The 21,550-nt window shown below is 42.4% G+C and overlaps 1 protein-coding gene across 1 annotated transcript in view; it reads right to left on the bottom strand.

Moving 5' to 3' along the window:
- Nucleotides 1-345: 345 nt before the first annotated feature.
- VWC2L (von Willebrand factor C domain containing protein 2-like) overlaps nt 346-21,550 on the bottom strand; it is a 91,636-nt gene continuing 70,431 nt past the window's right edge. The window contains exon 3 of the mRNA XM_019554693.1: nt 346-3,856. Within this exon, the coding sequence (XP_019410238.1) occupies nt 3,708-3,856 (149 nt within the window). The 3' untranslated portion in view covers nt 346-3,707. The remainder of the gene's footprint in view (nt 3,857-21,550) is intronic.

The following is a 21,550-nucleotide window of genomic DNA, read 5'->3' as shown; positions in this document are numbered from 1 at the left end:
GAACAACCCATGGGAAAGATGCTTAGCTAGTGCAACTCAGTGCAGCTCTACTACTTTTGATGAAGCTGTGCTGATTTATATCAGCTGAGCGTAAGTTGCTCTCCATGAAATCTGTCAGAGCTCAGGAAATCTCCAGCTATTTATAGACACAAAGCCACCTCCTGCAGTCTCTCATGAATATCTTTACTCAGGCAGTTGGCAATCCCCAACCATATCCCAGAGAATTTGTTGGTCTGTTTCAGTTGGATGAGATGGAGAACAAGGATGTTGAAGGAACAAGGGCTTTGGGGGAGAGTGGAAGAGTAAAATACACCACAAGCACTGTTTGTTTGTTTTTTTGCTGGTTAACACACTTTATATTTAACAAAATAATTTTTAATAATATATTCTTTTACACATCAAATATTGTTGCTAGAACCCCATTTTTTTACAGTATAGTATTTTCTTCACTAGTTTTCAGGCACGCTATTGTTTAAAGATTTTGAAACTGGCTAGTCATTGACAGGCGTCAGTTTTCAAATAAGTATGATGATCCCTTATTTAATAGTAGCAGTTAAAGTACCTGGGCCAGATCCTTACCTGGAGTGAATCAGCTTAGGTGTTGTCAAAGGAGTTCTGCTGACTGACACCAGCTGAGAATTTGGCCCTCAAAAATTAAAAGAAAATGGGGAAGAAAGAAGAACATAGAGGCAACAGTCTGGTTGTGAACAGAAGGTCTGATTCTGTTCCCACTGAAGACAAATCGACAAAAAGTTGGATCTTCAATTAGGGTACACTGATTTCAATCAGACTATGCTTATTATACCAGCTTGAGGGTCCAGCCCTAAGTATTTGTCATTGATTCTAATAAGGACAATTAATGGGCTGAAAGATTTAATAAAATCATAATAACAAAAAATGCAAACAAATCATAAGCAATGACTTTAAAGACTCTCTCAGTAACTTGGTTGTAATAGAGCTATAAAATGGTATCACCCCTTTGAGTAGTTCCATCACAGTATTGGCTCATGTCTCCAGCAAGATAAAGGGACAGGTGTCAGTGCTACAAGGTCTTAAGAAGAAGTAGCTTGCAGTGAAACTCCATGAAAAGACTCTCTGGCTGGTAACAAAGGGCAGGGAGCATCCCTCCTCCAGCAAAGTGTCTAGATGTTTTCTGAAGACCTCCAGAACACCATACTCTACCCTAGTAAATTCTTGTTGCAACTCTTGCTCTGCTTCTCTTTTGAGGCAGAATGATTCCATCTCAGTTTCTCAATTGCATTTTCTTTTTTAGTTGTCCCACAAAGGACACAGTAGCTCCTCAATAATTCATAGGACACTATGCGTCATGACTCCACTAGAGGTTTTCTTTTACATATCAAAATCCAACCCCATCATTTATTTTTTATTCCCAGGACTGTGAATTCTGAAGGCAGTACTTGGCTACCATCAGATACCAGATAGCACATCTCTATCTTTCCATGAGTGGAAACAATGAAATGCCTCTACTTTGTGTAGATATGAATAAATCATGCAGGGGTGCTCATGGCTGATTCACAGTTGTGCAGCATGACTTACTAGCCACAACGGCTATAGGCTGCTGCTCTACAGAAAGTTCTCTTCCTGTTCTGGAGGATGATGACAGTCAGGCTATTTGCACTGGAAGGTAAACATTATATTGAAGGACCGTGAGGACAGGATCCTCACATTATTAATTTTAGGAATAGCTATTATCTCTTGATAGAACTAGGTGTTCTGAAGAGGGAAGACAAATTATGTCTGTGGAACACATTTGAATCCTATTGTTCCACAAATGATCCCACTGGCTTCAGCTGAAGCAACTGGCTTCCTAAAGGAAGTTATTACTCAAGCACAGGCATAAGGTCATAATATAACCTTGTATGAAGAGCTCTCTTATAAATCTGGGGAAAACACTAACTGAGCCTAGTTCAGTGGTGCTACATGTTGTACACCAAACTTCTCTAAGCCCTATCCAGCTTCCACTGAAGTCAATGGAAAGGCTCCCATGATACATTTGCATGTAGCTGTCACATATGCAACATCAATCATCTACTCCTAGAATGGTATCAAGCATCATGCTCATTTCTTGGGAGTACCTGAGTTCCTTAACCAGAATGAGTTTTATGTTGCAGGGCTTGTAGGGGGTGATGAAGAGAGGTGGGTGAAAAGTGAAGGGGTCTTTAGTAGGGGTTTGGGTGGCAAAATGTCTTGTCTTCTGTCCATGCATAGGACAGCAGAATATACTAAGCAGCAATTTATATCCTTATGTTATTAGGGACATGGTTTTAACTTGCTCTATGATGTCACAAGTCATCCACTGGTACTTTTTTGCCTGTCTTCCAGGGCAGTTTTACTAATTATATACTTGGATCTTAACATGTTTAACTTGCACCTTTTCCAGTAAATCATAAAGAAATGACCAACAAACAGAGCTCTGGAAATTCCACCGGGAGCTGATCAGAGAGATATGTTTAATTCCATCTTTGTTGTGGAAACAGTTGAGCAAATCTTGATCTCACTGAACTCAATTGAAATGTCATTGACTTCAGTGGTATCAGTGCTTGGCACTGATACTGCATAGGATGTGGAGCTATAATGGCACAGTCACAAGGTAAACTCAGACATAATTCAGGGAAACTGCATGTTTAAGCCAACTCATCTCAGAAGCCAGTGCTGATCAGACTAACTATGGATCTACTTACCCTTGGCTCCAGGGTTTATGCTACCAGAACTTACAGAGGGATAAACTAATCATTGGTGTAAGTCAGTAGTTGCACCAGGTATAAATGTAGAAGTGTATTACAAGCAGCCCATAATAAAGAGACTGATGAATGTTGGTTGGTAACAAATGTTGCACACGTTTTATCTTAGTTTCTGAACCTATTATGTGTTATATTTAAAATTATTTTGGTTTGTGTTTCCCATGATAGCAATGGAACCAAATCCATCCACTTAACATCGTTAGTATCTTTTGTTGGCTTGACTGATGATTTAAGTGTATCAGTTGTGAATATTGTGTTGAATTCTTCATATTGATTATCCCCACTCAGTGGAGAAAACATAACACAGACAGATTGCTCCTAGGGTGTCCAATCGCGGTGTATCTGTGCAGCTAGCAAGTTGTATTACCGTTTCCTTTTTCTTTTAATTTAATTCCTCCTTCCCTCCCTCCCTCAGTGTCTTTTTTAGTACCGTTAGTCATTCAAAATGATTTGTTCTTGTTTCTCTCCTAATCTTACTACCTGGACAATTCTGGCTGTGCAAATTTTAGGAAAATACTAAAAATCACAACAGAAAAAAATGCAATTCATATTGTAGGAAGTGATGAAAGCGCTGTAAGTTAATTGGCAGGTTGGAGGCATCACCAGTGGAGGAATTTGTATAAGTATTTTCCTTCCAAAAAACCAGTTTTTGAGTCCTTATCAAGCACTGGCGCTTACAAAAGCAGAATAGTTATCTAGATACTGTATATATATTCTGTATAGCAAAAGAACGAGAAATTGAGAGAGGGAGAGAGAGAGATTGAGAGAGAGAGAGAGAGAGAGAGAGAATGAGAGACAGAACTTTCTTGTTAGTAAAATATTTACTTTTGTTAACCCTAAAAGGTTTTGCTGGTGACCCTTTTACAGCTGGCAGGAGGTTTAACATGTGCAGTGTAGAAGCCATTACATTTTTTTATGGACTTGTCATTGGTTGGGATTTTGCCTCTATGCAGTCTGCTTGCCTTGGCATTCACGTTTTGAACACTGAGCAGGTTTCCACCAGTCCCCGTTGTGACAGTGACAGATGTTACACTCATCCACTTTCACTTCAATGCCAGCTGGAATTATTGTGGTTCCTGCAAAGCAGTTTGGACCTGGAAACACACACAGAGATAAATAAATACATTAAACTGGGAAAAACACATGGTGGATCTGAGAGAGAGATAACTGTTTGTGAGCAGGGAGTCAAATGAAGCACAGCCTCCCAAAGTGTTACCCGTTCCAATGTCAGTGTGGTATTAGAGCCCCGGGTATTAGAGCAAATGTACAGTTACACAATGTTTTCACAGAAACCATCAAACATTGCTGAGTGCGCTTTCACGCATAGAACAGATCTCAAGCAATTTGCCTCCCTTCCTCTGTAGTCATGTCTGTCACTGGATACTTTGTCCTGGCCAAAAGACTCTCCGTGGTCAGCTGCCTCCTAATGCAGTGCTCCTCCCCCCGCCTTCCTTGACTAGCTGTAATACAGAACAAAAACACTGGAGACAGATCCTCTGTGGGCGTAAACTGGCAGAGCTCCACTGAAGTTAGTTATTGGAATCAACCAGACTACACCCACAGAAACCGTGGCTATTATAACTCCTTCCAGCTCACCAAATTCAGTGCCTAGCATCCAGAGCTGGTTATGGGCTAGCAATGAATAATTCATAGCATCAAACATTTATTTATCTCCCCAAAGACTTTATAGACTTTATTTTATGGAGGGGATTCCTTAAATCTGCTTATTATTCTTCTAAAATGCTTTATTAAAAATATCAACCCGGAGCAGCTTCTGAAGTCAGCAGGAATGTTAGTTTCTCATAAAGAAAAGCCAAGCTGTTTATGTCCATGCTATGCTTTTCCCTCCCCCTAATCACACTCACACACATGCACATGTATAATTCTTTGCAGTGCTATGCCTCAGAACTTGCTGGGAAGGAAAAGATGGGATTGTAAGTAAGGCTCGGGATTTCAGCAGTTTTTGAATAGTCAGAATAATAAAGCCAATCTCCATATGATCTGATTACAGAAGTTACATTTATTGAACTAAGCAATTTTGAACATCACACATTTAGCACTGTCTGAAAATATGAATAGGTATAACATGCTCTGTCTTTCACATTTTGTTACCACCCAGATAAAATGGCAGAATGAATTGTTTTGGTGTTTCTTGGATGAATTTTTTGAATTTCTGGTCTGGAAAATTTGAGTACTTTTTCCCACTTAAAATAAAAACAAATGTAAGGTCAGTATCCTGTGGCACAGAAATCCCATATTTTGATCAATTCTCCTTATATAACACCAAAGATTTAACACGGAGTCCAAAAACACACATAAGCCTGTGGCAAACACTTTAACCTTCCTTGATATTCCATCGCTGACCTTAGCATAGCTGTTCCAAACTGAACTTTAAAAGCTGACTTGAATGTGAAATTGCAGAACAAGGAATCACCTACAAACTAGACTGTGTTAAGTATGGTCTAGACAGGGACTGTAGATTCTTATCCCATTACCAGGTATAGTTTTTGACCTCTCTGTCAGTATGGGTTTATTACCTATTCGCCACTCCAGCCCTGCTACTTACCTCCCTCCTTCTCTTTTGTATTCAAACCACTCTCCACTTGATAGCCTGCTCGCTGATGAAGTGAGCTCTTATTGCCAAAAACACATGCATTTCTGATTCAGTTACCCTATCAGGTAAGTCTCTCTCCTGCCTTCTATTGTGTTTTCAGCCACTTGAAAGCATATTTAATTTCCTAGGCTGGGTGAAGATATAATTATATTCTTCAAGTTGTATTTCTTGGAACATGTTCCCCCTAAAATATACTTCTTAGACTTACATCATACTTCATGATACAGTAGCAATAAATGTCCCAATGACACTTGGGACCTGTAGAAGGGTGGTGTCAAACATATGGCCCATGGGCTGGATCTAGCCTGAAGAACCAGATCATCTGGCCCACAGACTTTGCCCTGCCAGGACTGGGGATCTATCTGTGGTGGCAGCCAAGTACCTGGGAAGAAAAGACAGTGCTGGAGCCACATCAGCCTTGTGAAAAGAAGTCCGACACCTCAGTTTGTTCTTGCAGGAGCAGTCAAGCACCCGTGATAACAGGCTTCTTCCCATGGTGCTTCTGGAACTCCAGCACCACAGCTCTCGCTGTTTGACTGCCACCATGGGAACAAGCCACAGTGTTATACAAATAGACTTTTTGCCTATTGCTTTTAATTTTATGTATTTTCTTGAGGTTTGCATTGCCTTAAGAAGCTCCATTTTGTATTGTTCTGTAGCTTGACATAAGTGCTTGACCTTTTACTCTTTTGTATGCTGTATGGGTGAGAGTGTTTGTGGAAAAGGAAAACATCAGGTTGTGACTGACTGAAGAATGCAGACAGATAAAAGATCAAACAAGAAGAATCCACCCCAGAACAGCAAGAGAACAATGACATTTGACCTTCAAGAAAGAACACAGTGATAACCCAGCAAAATCCCAGAGAACTGGGTGAATTTACAAGCTATAAAAGATGGGGCGAGACATATTGATTTTGGGTCTTGTTCTGCATGTCATCCTGGAGCATCGGTTCGTCTGACAGGATGGATTGGCAGGAGCCTGGCTCCTACTCATGATCAACTTGGCTGGCCACTAAGTTGATCCGAGCACTAATAAGACTGGTAACGTATACCAGCACAGAACAGAAATTGGGGTATGAATGTGGTGTGTGTGTATTAAGTGCTTAATCAATAAACGCGGCACCTTATCCGCCTTATCCTCCCTCATAAGATCTCATTCATGATTTGAACAATTGGCAATTTGTGTAACAACAGTGCTGCTGGGACTCCAGCACCTATTTGGTGGCCAAGTACCAGAGCAAAAGCAGCCATACTAGAGCTGCAGCAGCACAGCAGGAAGAAGTCTAGCACTGGGGCTTGTTCCCATGGCAGTAATAAAGTGCCTGCAACATAGGCTTCTTCCTGCTGGGTCCCCATCCAGACTGGCCAGAGTGGGTGCTACATGTATTGGATCCAGCATGCAGGGGTCTGTGGGCCTGATCTAGCCTGTGGACTAGTCTGATGCTGCTCATTTGGCCTGCAGGGCCAAAGAAATTTAATACTTTTGCTGTAGGCTGTGTCTACAGGAGAAATGTACCACATCTGATAGCTGCTCCCAAAAGCATGCCGCACTGCTACAGCAAGCTGGCTCCTAACCTGGAAGAAGCATAGCCACATCTGCAGCTGATATCCCCCTGTCACTTAGCAGTCTTACTTAGCCCACCTGAAGCTGTGCAAAGACACACCTATATCACTTCTGTCTTAAGAGGCAGCTTTTCCAGAGTAATCCAGCCTGCCTGGGGGTACTACTGTTCAGCAGGCTAAATTTACTGTGCAGACATGGCCATAGACACACAAAATAAAAAGCAGATCTTGCTCTAAGGAGCTTACAACCCAAATAGACAAGACAGGCAATGGTTGGAAGGGGAAATGGAAGCATATAGAATGGCAGTGACTTGCCTAAAGTTACACAGGAGATCAGTGATCAACCTGGGACCAACACCTTGACTCCTAGGTATTCTCTCATTCACTAGACCACTGGCCTTTGGGAGAAGAAATGGTTTCTGTGTGCACTTATTTGTGCTACTACTAGTTGTCTCCAGGCATGGCCCCGCACACATTCATAGCTGATTGCCCCAGGTGGGATAGGGGAGGCTGGGGTGTGTACCTGTGCTGGCCCCAGCAGGCTTTCCTGGAGTCCTGGGGCCTCCCGGGGCTGCAGTGGCAGTGATTCAGGTGCACGGATCACTGGCTGGCAGCCAGAGCATGGCTCAGGCCAACCAGGCTCCAGTTTTGGGTTGGTGCATGCTGCAGCAATGTACACAAACCCATTTTTTTCTGCCAAGGTTTTTTTTGGCACTGGGATTATTTGGTGTCAAAAAAATCCTCTGCAGTGCAAATTAGCAGTACAGTGAATACATGCATGTGTAGCACGTGTGGTTTGTAGCACTGCAGATGGGTTTGCAACACTGCAAACTGCACGTGCACACTTATGGGGACACACCCAGGGTGCGTGTATGTGGACACAGACTTGGACATTAATGCCCTCTGCAAACACTCTTAAAATCTCTTACGTTTTCAAAAATGAGCTGCTTAAGAGCAATCCTCCATATATGAACTAGAGAATATTTTTGAAACAGGCTCTCTAGCAAAACACAACAAACCTTTTAAGTTTGAAGCACTGTATATATGTGCGGAGGTCTTCTATGTAAAGGGTTTCTTCCATTCTATGTACTTTTTCATTTATAATGGGAGATAGTTATTCATAACAACATGGGACATATTTCTACATATATGAATTCAATAAAATGGTACTTCAAGAGACTTCACGTTTGGTCTTGTGCTAAAGTAACATTTTAAAAATCAAACTTAACAAAGGGATAATATGGGATATCTTACTTTTACCTTAATCTAGGAACCAAAAACTGTAACAATCATGAGAAACATTTACCTTAGATGAGTTGAAATCAATGACATCAGCAAATGTAATGGGAAGAAAGTAAAATGAAGTTGATAGGACTTATTATTGCCTAATAAAGGAATGGTTGGGAATGGGGCGTGCTTTCACTGGCCTAATTCCATGCCAGAGATATTCACCTTTTACCACATCAGAAAACTAGTTTTTCATCTCATTAATTTTATTAGTACCATAACTTTATTAGCACACTTCTCAGAGCCTACAGGTCCAAATACAACAGGACCCAGTTTGACATCACTAGTCTTAACTACCTCAAAGTAATTTAAATAGTTGTAAAGCATGATAATTTCTGTTTCTTGGATATTGTTCACATTTAAGTGATCTCTCCCGTTATTAAGTGACACTACTCATTTAACTCAGCTTTATATTTGACATCTACTGTCAGCATTAATGGAGCCACAATAAAACTGCATGAGTGAGACACTACTGATGGGTTTTTTTGCTAGCATTTGCATCTATGACACATGCCAGGCCTTTTACTTTACTACCATCCACTTCCATAGGAATAGGAAGCATTTCTTTCTAATCTATATTTGTCTCTGATTGCTGAGGAGCCTATACTGTGTTGAGTTACTGTGAAAGAGCTCTGCATTTCATGGTAATGTATTCTGTGTCTGAAGAGGAGGGAGCCTCTTGTAGCTCAGACGCTGATCTTGGATTCAGGAAAGCTGAGTGCTGTTTCTCACTGTGCCACAGGCTTTGGGTCACTTTGAGTAAGTGACAGCAGAGTATTAAGTTGTGCTATCAGGAAACCAGTTTCCACCCATGCAGTCCTATTCCATACATGTTAGAAATGAACTGTGGCTAAGACATTATGAAAGGGGTCCTTGACACTGTGCTCAAGCCCTTGGTTTTTAGTGTGTTCAAGAGTGGTAGATTGGAGTACACCTAGGGAGTTTTCACCCCTTCATTTCCAGGATAGATGTATGTAAAAAGGGAGTATCTGAGCAGATGAGACTGAGCACCCTACTGCCATGTTGAAGACATGTCCTTTATCACTTCAGTTCCCCATTAATAAAATGGGATAACATTCATTCCTTTTTCTGTCATGGGAATTTTTAGTGCCTCTGGGCAGAAGCTGCCTCTTATTAATGCTTGTATAGTGCCTAGCACAATGGGTCCTTAATTTTGGCTGGGTCTCTAGGCCATTAAAGAAATAAGAGATAATAAAAAATAACCATATGCAGCACATACTACAGGTGGTGCTAACTGTATCCCCTTTGCAGTAAATAGTATTAAGCCTGTAAATGGCCAAAGTATTGCTTACTATTTGAGTTCGCATTCAAGATCTTCTCATTAGGCTTTTTAAGGGAGCTGCTAGGATGATACAGATATTTTTGTGTGTTGGAACTTTAAGAAAAGGGGCAGTACAGTGTGAAGCTGGTAGCATGACAAGTACATCAACTCTCAATAATTCTGTAGGGCTGGATCAAGCACAAAGAAGAGTAAAATGGTAAACAGAAGATCCAGGTGGTTGAACTTTTTGAATTTCTGGTCTCTTCATCCCATCTAATACCTGCCCCATGACTTTGAGAAAGACCCAGGAGAGTAAGGGAGGACTTCGTGTGATCTTAGGCATACTTGAAGAGAGCAGTTGTGGTCTTTCTATAAGGAGGTATGGATAGGGTCAGAGCCCATGCATCCCTTCCCAGATCAGTGCTTAGAAGGGAGAACAAAACACAACTGATTAAGGCCTGTGTCTTTTGTACATGGGACTAAAGCAGATAACAGTACTAGCTCGCAGTTCTATAGTCTTGGAGAAATCTGAGTGCTTGTAGGGTATCTTAATGATCAAGAGCCTAATAAAAAAGCCCACTGAAATCAATACATACCTTTCCATTGACTTCAATGAGCTTTGGATCAGGTACTACTGTAATTAGTTCTCAGACACAAAGTACATTAATATGAAGTTAAGGTGGAAGTTCATATCAGTCAAGAAGAAATAGAGTTTTGATGTAAATATCCTCAAACCAAGTGTTAGCTACCTAGGAGATTCAATATTAAGGATAAACATAAAAGAAATCCAGACACATTCAGCGAAAGGCATTCATAATTGTGCACGGGGTTGTGGTGACTATACCTTAATATTTGTAATCCTTGATTGAAAAAAAAAAAGACTACTTCTGCCCCCACCCCACTATGGCATCATGCTGGGAGAATTGCTTAAATGCCCTAAACAATTAAGTGACTTAAACAACACAGGGGAGAATTAAGTGCTTTAATTGGGCATTTCCAAAGAGGCCACTCTGAACTATATACCAGTTCCATGAAAGTGTATGCAGTTCAGAGATTGGTAGAAATGGCATTTTAACCTGTAGGACCAATGTGGCTCTTTGTCTCCCTTTAGTGGTCAGAATATATAAAACACTTATAAATCTATCCTCTTCAAAGTAGGTTCTTTACTCCAGAGCAGTGATTCTCAACCTTTTTAGGCTTGAGATACCCCTTGATAGATCCAAGTCACCCCTTAGAAAATGTCAGCTCCTAGCTTTCACTTGTTTTTTCACTACAGAAAAATAATAGAGCAATTCTTTTCTTGAAAAGGACTCAGAATGACCACAACATGTCAAAATATTTTTATACTATAAATTCATTTTTGAAATCTCTGGGTTTCTCTCTCTCTCTTGCTCACTCTTGTACACACACATACTATATTTTCACCTTCCTTCCTGATAATCTAGAAAAGGCACCAATACAAGAAAATGATGTCTACATTCCCTTTAATGACCACAGTGGCCCTGTTCTTTGTACACAATTGTAAGTGTAATGCATGTTTTGCTTTTGCCATTACTCTTTTTTTCAATCTTCCATTCATTATGAAATGTGGGGGCAAAATTTACTATCAGAAATACATGCACAACATTCATTAACTTCCATTGGATGTGTACACATACAGGTCAAGATCCTCTTCTTTTTAAGACCAGATCTACACTTACCAATGACTTGAGTAATGTAGCCCTGCTCTATACCACTGTGAAGAGAGACGTTGTTTGTCCAGATCAGTCTCAGGGCATCTCCATGGCAGTATATAATGGATATAATGACTTTATAGTCATGGATATAATGACCTTAAATTAGCTAGCTCTGGCACTGCTAGCAATGTAGCCATAACAGCAAAGCTGGCTCAAGAAGCTGGGTAAAAATACTGGTATGAGACAGGCTGGGAACAGTCATTACATTTGTTTGGGGACAAGTTGTGCCTATGTTTGTCTGGGAACAGAAAAGTCCCAGGAATGGCACATATATACATCCCCCTTATAATCAGGGTTTAGTGAGCAGCTGAACGCACTGCCACTTTCTGTCATTGATTCAATGACGCAATCCCAGGACTACTATTCAGATGCACTTTGCAGTGTCCTAGGACAAACTGTTAGCGTTTCTTATTCTGTGAACCTTTTAAGGGTTTCTTCCTAGACCATGGTCATGAACATCTAAACGACTGAAGTTTTTCCTCAGACACATGGGCCCCCCCCCCACCAAGCTGTGGCTCTTTCCCATGTCCCCCCCTCCCCCGCCCCAGCTGGGCAGTGCCTGCCCCCTCCCTCACTGTGGGGGGCATTGAGCTGCCCCCCCATGCCTCTTCCCTTCCTCCTCCCCTTCCACCCCACTGGAATTACCACCTGGAGCCAGCTGTATTGGATATCGGATCAATATTGGCCAATATGCCTCCTTAAATATCGGCATCGGCCCCCAAAATCTCTATCGGTGCACCCCTAATGTTTGGTATTTGTGAAGACGGCTCAATTTACCTTTGGCTGACAGATTCCAAAGATAACATTTGGGGTCACAGTCTGAACATTTTTTCAATTAAACCGTCCTTTTTGAAACCTCTAGTTAGCAATCTGTACCACAACATGAACAGGTCAGATTTTGATTGTACTGTGCTACAAGTGCAATACCTATATTGCTTTGACAGCCTCTTACAGTCATTGTTTCTTTAAACGGTGTGCTTCCATACTTCTGGGTATGGCTGAACTGAACTGCGTTCTGCAACGTTCCCAACAGATTTTAATTCTCTGCTTCATGAAGTCTGATGGATGTTGTTGTGTTATTACACCTAGAACAGACTTTTCACAGGGAATCAGTTTGCACAGTTAAAAGTCCCCAGTCAAATGCACTTGAAATGACAATAATTGTAACTAGCTGTATTTAAAGTTGAAGTAAGCCCCTGTACCTCTTTAATGCGGTATTCTGGTCGACTGCCAGCTTGATAAGAACAAATATTTGAAAGATTCCAACGGATCTGATCTGCGCAAGAGTTACTCAGCTCCAAGATTACAATAATCCTCCCCCGCTCCTCCCCCCTTTTCATTAAAACTTAAACAAAAAGTGTCCTCTGGAGATTAAAGTGGAAAAGAAGAGGAAGATTGTTTTCTCTGTTGTTGCCTTGAGACTGCCTGTTAATCATTTTATTTGAAAATCCAATACTGCCACAGCTCTCACACAAATTTTAGGAGACTTCTCCTGGTGCTTAACTGTGTAAGATTTATAATACTGCACTCCAGTTCAGTCCACAGAATGTGAGACAAGAAATGAGCCAGCCTGTGCTGAGAAAGACAGCCAAAGACAGACCCTTTCTAGCTCCAATGGAAGTGACAGGTTGAGGGAATCCTCTCCCTGTCAGGCACTAGCAGATTATATTTGCAAACCCTGCTCATCTGTCTCTAGCATTCAGGAATGCTGTGCCTTTCTGAAATGGGTTTTGGCTGAAGCCTTGCACTAACCCATCACAGGGCCAGCTGACACCATAAAGAAGCTGCCAAGTTTCAGAACCAGGCTGGAAAGAGCTGGGGGAAGGGGGATGGGGGTTGGCAGGGGAAGGGGCAGGGGGAGGTTTGGATACTGTCTTCTGGTTTGCTTTTTCCTTTCAACACTGTCCCACCCGCCTGCCCCATTCCCAACCCATGGTCCTGCTGCCAGCATGGGAGATCTGCCTACCTCCAACTTACAGATTCACATGCTCAGCCTGCAGCCCTGTTGGTGATCAGTGCTCCTTCCTCTTCCAGTCAAGAATGGCTAGCACGGAGAGCAGTGGAGGGCAGGGGCTGGTTGCATTACAGAGAGCAGCCATCTCGCCAGCATGTGGCTTTTTGCCTGTGGCACCTGTTTTAAGGGACAAATCAGGGAAAGCCAATACTGGGCATGATCCAAGATGTGGAGTATAGGCCACTCATGCTGTTAAGAGGGGTAGGGGAGTCCCCTATGAGCAATTGTCTCTTATTCCTGCATCTACTTAATGACTCCTTTCACTTCCCTGCATCTCTCATACTTGCTTCCCCCCAACACTATTGTTCCTTTTCCCCACCCTCCCCCTCTCTGTACTCTATCTGTCACTTCCATGGCCCTCTATTCCCTTCTCCCTTTTGCCTCTTTTCCCTACTCCTAATTACTCATCCTTTTCTTTCCACCTCCCTTCATTTCTTGCCCATCTACTTCCTTCCCCAGAGCAGGACTGTGTAGTAGTGCTGACTAATGGTTAAGTTAATTCTGTCTACAAATCAGTGTCAGGCCAGCTGGATTCCATTTCTCTGCCATGGGCATCAAAGACCAGCTGGCTCTGAGCTGAAGCAAAACTACCTTCTAGCCAATGCCATTTGGGTGTCCCTCTATAAAAATATGCCATGAAGAAGAGGGAAAACACCTTTTCTCTCCTGCTGCAAAGAGTAAGATGTAGACAATGGCTTGACATTGCAGCAAAATAGGTTTGGATTGGATATCAAGAAAACTTTTTCACTGTTAGAACAGTGAGGCAGCGGAACAGATTGCCTAGGGAAGTTGTGGATTCTTTGTCACTAGAGGTGTTTAAGAAGAGATTAGATGAGCACTGGTCTGGGATGATGTTCTCATATAGGCAAGAGCTGGCACTTTCCTGGGCACCACACTGTTGCCCCAGCTGCAGAACTGCACTGCTACAACTGTGGTTTGTATGTCTGGCACCTAATTAAGAGGCACAAAGGCAAAATCTAGCACTTGAAAGCATTATATGGATTTGTGATATTCCCTGGAGGAATTTCAGTCTCTAAATTCAAGAATGGATTACAAGGCTAAAATTAAGCATTTAGATCTTTGGCAGATCTAATCTTGCTTCAGTATTCTTCATGGTTTCTTTTCTGACCACTGTTCCTGCATTTCAGAGAGACAAATACCACCAGTAAGCATGGATTGGAGAGGAACCATACCCTAAAACCTCTTTTAAGGGTCTGTGGTTCTTTGATGAGGCCAGGCAAGAGCATGAAGAGTCATGGGTTACCAGGGCATCAGCCCTAGGTACCCACTTAGAGGAGGCACAAGAATGGCAGCTGTTGCCACTGCCAGCTCAGATACCACAACCGCCCTAGTTAGCTTGGCTCCTGCAGCTGCCACCAGGACACAGACCCTGTTTGTTACATCTCTGAGCTAGGTACAGTTTTCTACTCATTGTTTTAAAGTGTCACATGTGAGGGGACAGAACAGAATGGGAGTTATCTATTCAAAACAAGAAGCATACACCATTTGGTAGCATGCCTCAATCATAACAGGTTAGTGGGGATAGCAAGTCACAGTAATAGGAGCAGTAAGTTCTTCTGAGTCTGGATTCTTCAGAGGCTTGTACATTTTTTTTCAAACCCTACATGATATGGACTGTGAGACATGCCTACAATTTGAATATAATTTAAAACATTGTGCATAATTCCTTATGCACAGAGATTACCATCAACATTTTACAGCCATCTGTTTACAACCACTATAGATAACATTACTGGGGTTATTTGCAATGTGCCAGCAGTGAAGGGAATGGGATGAAGATGCAATGCAAAAAGGGTTGCAAAACTGATGCTGATTGGGCTGGGTAGAGGGCCGGAACCCAAATCACTATAAAATTGCTACTACTTGCTGGTCTCCAAAGTGAGATATAAGTACTAGAAATCACATGCAATTTCCCTGTGCATTTGGCACCATCCTGAGGGCTCCCAACCAGAATGTTTAGGGTCAGGCAGTAAGAAGAGGGCCTAATTTGCATGCGATTACACAGATTGCATGTGCAGCCATAGGAAATCCATGCACAATTAACTGGTTATTTGTGCATGCAACCACCTTTTTTCTGTATGCATAATTAGGCACATAACTGTACGTGCACTTTCTTGACAGTCTAGCCCTTTTTGTTTTAGTACACATGAATATGCCATGCTGCATTTTAAGTTTGGTGCTTGTTTGTAGCTATTTAAACAGGCATCAGTGCTGAAAGGTCAAGATATTCTTAGAGACATAAGGAAAAGTTGGCTTTGTCACAGCTTTCCAATATAATGTGCAACAGACAATTCAAATCATACGCCAAAAAAATTGAGCCTGTAAGTTGCTGATGTTTCCATTTTATTTGCTTACTTAATTTGATTCTTACTCTTCTCCTATTAAAAACCTACACAGGGCTTGGTACCAAATGAGAATACAATAAAGACGATTTCTTTTCAAGCCACAGCTGTGAAGGAGAAAAGTCACGCCAACATGATACTGCCAAACCCCAAAATTATGAGTCAGGTATCTAAGACTCAGCAGATAGGAGTAACGTCATACGATCATTTTAGCTGCCTACTGTTGTTTGAGCCATCAAGAATCATATTTTCACACTTTTCTCCGCAACAAAGGGCAGGAAAATCCTTTTAAAAACACACACGTACATGCACACACACACACACACACACACACACACACACACACACACACACACACATGCTGAGTTTTTTCCTTGGAATTCCAGGACTCCAAAAGAGGAGGCTTTAAGGAAAATAAGAAGTATTTCAAGACTTACAATAAGTTGCAAATACTTGCACCATTTCCTTTTGATAATTATAGATCTTTCCATAAAAAGCAACAAAAATATAATAACATTTAACTAGAAGGGACAGAGGTACAGTGTAGCCATGCTAGCAATTAGGATTAATGGCAAATATTACACTCAGTGGCTCTCTGTTATCCTGGACAAGGCTGTGCAGATGGCCTATAGGCTGGACTCGCTCTCCAGTCTGGGATCCATTCCACCTACCCTCATGCTTCCTTCCATGCTCTTCTAAAAGTGATAAGGGTGCACTGATATAGCAGTCTCCTCACTCCTCTGCTTGACAGCTCTGTAGTTTATAATGGTGTAACCTGGATGGTACTGCAAGAGGTACCCCCTCTCCAATTGAAGGGATGCAGGTGCACAAGTGCTGTGGGAGGTGTAGGGACTCTCCTTCGCCACAGAGCAGAGCCAGACCACCAATGGGGACTTAACCATATACCTTTTAATACTGGGAACATAGCAGGCATAAATCAGAGGGTATAGTGGACACTACAGTGTCCAAAGGGGGCAGGATTCAACAAAGGTTAGACACTTACAATCAAAAAGAGGGTTAACAAAATATAAAACTCAAACAGGAGAACAAACAATATGGGTTGGTGAAATATACAAAGGGCACAAAATGCAAAATGTCAAATGACAAGGAAACATAGGGTCTTGGTACCTGAAGGGGGAGAAAGCACAATGGCCCCTTTCCACTGCAAGAAGATTTCACTCATCCCAGCTGGGACTTGAACCCAGTCTCCCACATGGTGGGCAGGAATGCTGCCACCCAGCCAGCACTGCTCTAACCTACTAGAGGGCTTGACCTTCCCAGAGCCCAGCCTCATATCGAGCTGCCTGGCCTCTGATTGGAGGAGCTGGAAGCAGAGCTGGGAACCCCTCAGGTCGCTGCTCAGATCCTTCCTGGAGCTGGGGAGCCTCTCTTGCTGGCTGCAGCCTCTCGTAGGGGATCCTGGAGCCCAGTGGGGAGTCTCTCCTGCCTGCTGCATGCCGCGCTGCTGAGGGTCCCACTGCTGCCTGCAGGTCCTGCTCTTTCAGGCTCTTCTGAGGCAACGGCTCCTGCCCCGCTGGCTCAGCTCTTACCAGCTCTGTGAAGCTCCTTCCTTGTTGTCCCTCACTGGTCTATCTTTTGAGTCAGCCCATGCTGCCCCTTCTATCCCCCTCCCGGTGACCCAAGGGGCCAATCGGTACCGGGGGTGGGGTGGGGAGGGGCTGAGTCTCTGGGACCTGATTGGTGTGGAAAGGGAATCCCAAGTCCTCCAATCATCTTTTGCCCTTTCCAAACCCCTGGGCCAGGTCACTGCCAGCCAGCCCGTCACATCGGCACTATTTGGAATTAGGATGAGAGACTGTCATGGGGGGAGGTTATCATGTAATTGCCTGGTGAGAGCTGCTTTCACCTTCCTCTGAAGTAGCTGGTAGTGGCCACTATTAGACACAGGATACTGGATTAGAGAGACTGATGGTCTGTCTGATCCACTTTTGCAATTCTTGTGTGCCTGTATCAGATGAAGTCAGTCAAAGATTCCTCCTATGCTCACACCCTTGTGCACTTCCTAATGACCCACTGTAACCCAGCGCTCAGTAAGACATTTAAATCCACAGAGAAAACAACCGAAGTATGAGTAATCAAAGGGCCAAAATACTGGGGCAGATCCTTAGCTGTCTGAGTATTCAGTGACTTCAACGGACCTATGACAAATCACATCAGCTCTGGAGCTGCCTCATTAACAAAAACATAGAACAATCAATGCTAATGGTAGGTGGCTGGCATTCAGACAGACATAGTATTTCATGTTCCTTGTTTAGCAAACGAGATCACTCAAATAGGTTGAGTTAAAAGCAGACACAAATTCTTTGGATTGCTAAACTAAGGGTTTGACTATGCTTTTTCATTATGCTGCTGGAAAAGCACCCGTGTTGAAAACAAATTCAATAGCAGAATCCAAATTGACTGCTGCTGGGGCCACTTTTTGAGTAACATATGAATTTTTCATTTTCTCCACTAGAGTATTATTGAGATGTGGAGTAAAAAACATCTGAATATAATAGTAACTTTGGAATAGACTGTTGGTGGAGGTGGTTCAAGCACCCACTTTGAATGCCTTCAAGAGACATTTGGATGTTTATCTTGCTGGGATCCTATGATCCCTGCTGACTTCCTGCCCCTAGGCAGGGGACTGGAGTCGATGATCCTCCAGGGTCTCTTCCAGCCTGAATGTCTATGAAATATATGAAATCTATGAACTCCCTGAATGTAACAGTAACTCACACTGTCTAAGAGTAAAAGCAAACAAGTAGCATGGAACATGTGGTTTAATTTTCTTTTACACAAGGAGAATATGGGATCATGCTGTACATCTTAGCATGTACATGCTTGTACATCTTAGCAGTGCAATGCCAAATGCCACTGCAATTCCTAACTACAGCTGGCTAAATTCTAGTCACAACTCTAACTTGCACAAATATAATTAAACCACTGGCTTTGCCCAGGGCATACATGAGTTCAGATTCTAACCTTAATATGTGAGAATAAACAGTGTAATACAAAGAAATCAAACATCAAGCATCATGAGCAAGCAAAAAAAAAAAAATCACTTACAGGCAGTGTGACACACTTACTGTTATAGTATCTGACAAATTGGGTGCATCTACATGTGCACAGTTAGTGTACAGTAACCAAAAGTTACTGCATGTTACTGCACAGTACAGGTCTGTGTCTATATGTGCATGCCCATATTGTGCAGTAACTGTGGTGACTTATGCTGAGTTGGGCATGATTCAGGTAGCAAATTTATGCCCACTTAGTTACTGCACAGTAAGGCCCGTGTATACCTCTTACTGTGCAGTAACACTGTGTGTGTGCTCCAACTTGGGAGTAACTTTACTCCCAAGTTGAAGTGCACACACAGTGTTACTGTGCAATAATGCCTACACATGTAGATGCTGGTCTAAAAGCCACTTACTGTGCAGTAACTTACTATACAGTTAGTTACTGTGGAGTAAATGCACATGTAGACACACCCAATGAGTAGCCAAAGAGTTCAATGGAATTACTCATGGAATAAGAAACTATTCCATTAAGAAGGTCCTTTTCTGTTTCTCAAGCTATGATGAGAGGTCCAGCTAATGTCTTTAAAATAATTTAAATCATTCAGTCAAGTGGGTGATTTTTTGAAGAGCAGAAGAGTGCATTGATATTTTCTTATCTACTTCACATTGATTAATTTAGGCCAAGTATTTGGAGCATTGTAAGTAAATTTAGACAAATATCTACAGCCTCCCATACAGTGCCACACAGCTGGAAGCACTGAAAGTTATATTCTATAAGCCAAAAAAGGGTGTCTTCTTTTCTTTGATCAAGGGAATAATGCTGTCCTTCTCAATCATAACATTTAGAGCAGAGCAGATACAACAAACATTTCCATGAGTATGCACTCAAATGTTTTAATGAGTTTTCCTTCAGAGCTTGCTCTTCATGAATAGAATATTGCAGGTGATCATGCTGAAAACAAGGACTCTGCTAGTAAATATGGCAGAACTTTCTCAGACAGCAAATGTAAACTTCAAACCCTGAACATTTCTTCTGCAAATCTAATTCTGAGCTCTGACTGTCCAATTGGGGAACCAAAAAATAACACATGACCTTTACATCTAATCCAGACTTCATTAGTCACAAGGAACTACTCACAAACAAGCTAGCGAGCAAAAATTAGACACAGAAGAAAATGAAGGAAAATCAAAATCTGCTCATGGGCAATTCACAAACAGAGCAAGAAGCAAAATTTGTGGAATAAATTATTCATTGCAAATTACTCCCCTGGCTCTATTAATATTTATGCATTCAGTAACTCTGTTTAATTTCTCATGAGAATGTATGAAATAATATCTGTGGTCTGTGTAGGAGTATATCTGGAGGGGAGGGAGTAGATACCTGAAGAAATGGAAGGTAGAATGAATGCTAATTCTATTCCCCACTCTGCCACATTGGTCTTGAACTTATTACATTCTTTTTCAAAGTACAAGATGTAAACATATCTCTGGACCTTGGTGCTGAAAATGCATAAAAAGCATACAACCAACCCATCACAACATGGAGAGGGTCCAGAGGAGGGCCACTCGTATGATCAGGGGGCAGCAGGGCAGGCCCTACGAGGAGAGGCGACGGGACCTGAACCTGTTCAGCCTCCACAAGAGAAGGCTGGGGGGATCTTGTGGCCTGTTACAAACTAGTCAGGGAGGATCAGCAGGCATTGGGGAAGCCCCTGTTCCCCCGAGCACTGCCAGGAATGACCAGGAATAACCGCACAAGCTGGCAGAGGGTAGATTTAGACTAGATATCAGGAGGCGCTACTTCACGGTCAGGGCTGCTAGGATCTGGAACCAACTTCCAAGAGAAGTGGTATTGGCTCCTACCCTGGGGGTGTTTAAGAGGAGGCTAGATGAACACCTTGCTGGGGTCATTTGTAATCTTTCCTGCCATGGCAAGGGGTCGGACTAGATGATCTACTCAGGTCCCTGCCGACCCTAGAAACCATGAAACTATCTTGGGTGTCCTTTGCAACCAAATACATATATGAAAAGGTGGACCACAGAATACAAGGGGAAAATTAGGACACCTGTCCCTCAGTTTTACCCATTGATAAAATAATTATCTGAATATTACACTATTGTTGTGATGCCTTGTGAAGTATCTTGGGCCTGATTCTCCATGGCCTTCCACTTGCCCTTTAATCATGCTGTTACTTTTCAATTGCAGTCATCGCTTTTCACAGATGACTTCCTCCCAGTGCCTAGTTTCCCAAAGCTTCCTCCATCCTTTTTCAAGTCTTCAGCAATCAGGAAATTGATTGGTTTGAGGTTTTTTGTTGGTGTAGAAAGGAGCTGTTTCATTACCTAGATCAATTATTTAATTTATCTTACTCTCTGTACACCTTTCAAATTCCCTCTTTTTGCCCACCTGTATATTTTATGGGCTAGAATATGAGACTTATATTCCCACTGAATAGCATCTTACTCTGAGGGCATCTACACAAGACACTTAACTGTGCATTAACATAGTTTACCGTGAAATAAGTATGTGCATCTACATGTGCACATGCTTACCATGTAGTAAACCTCCCTAATCCCGAGTAAATTTGCTACGTGCAAATGCAAGCAGCAAATTTCCTTAAGATTAGTAGCAGTGTGGTAGCACTCATGTAGATGCCTGACCAGGAGCAAAATACCACAGACACAAAGCTGGCAATGAGAACTCCCTGCTGGCAGGGGCAGGGGAGTCTGTTCCCTCTCCTGGGGGAGAGAGGTGGGAACAAGCTGGGAAGTTTGTTCCCTGATCAGCCTTCAGCCTGCTCCCCTCCCCCAGCTCTGCACTCACAGAACTGGTTGGGGAACAACCACCCCAGCCTGTTTCCCCAGGTCCAGGCTTGCAGAGCTAAGTGGGGAACAAGCTGCCCAGTTTG

Source organism: Crocodylus porosus, unplaced genomic scaffold (assembly GCF_001723895.1).
Source record: "Crocodylus porosus isolate Cpor-Errol unplaced genomic scaffold, CroPor_comp1, whole genome shotgun sequence".
Classification (NCBI taxonomy): domain Eukaryota; kingdom Metazoa; phylum Chordata; order Crocodylia; family Crocodylidae; genus Crocodylus; species Crocodylus porosus.
Note: the sequence above shows the minus strand (reverse complement) of the source record. Positions and strands in the feature narration are given on the sequence as shown.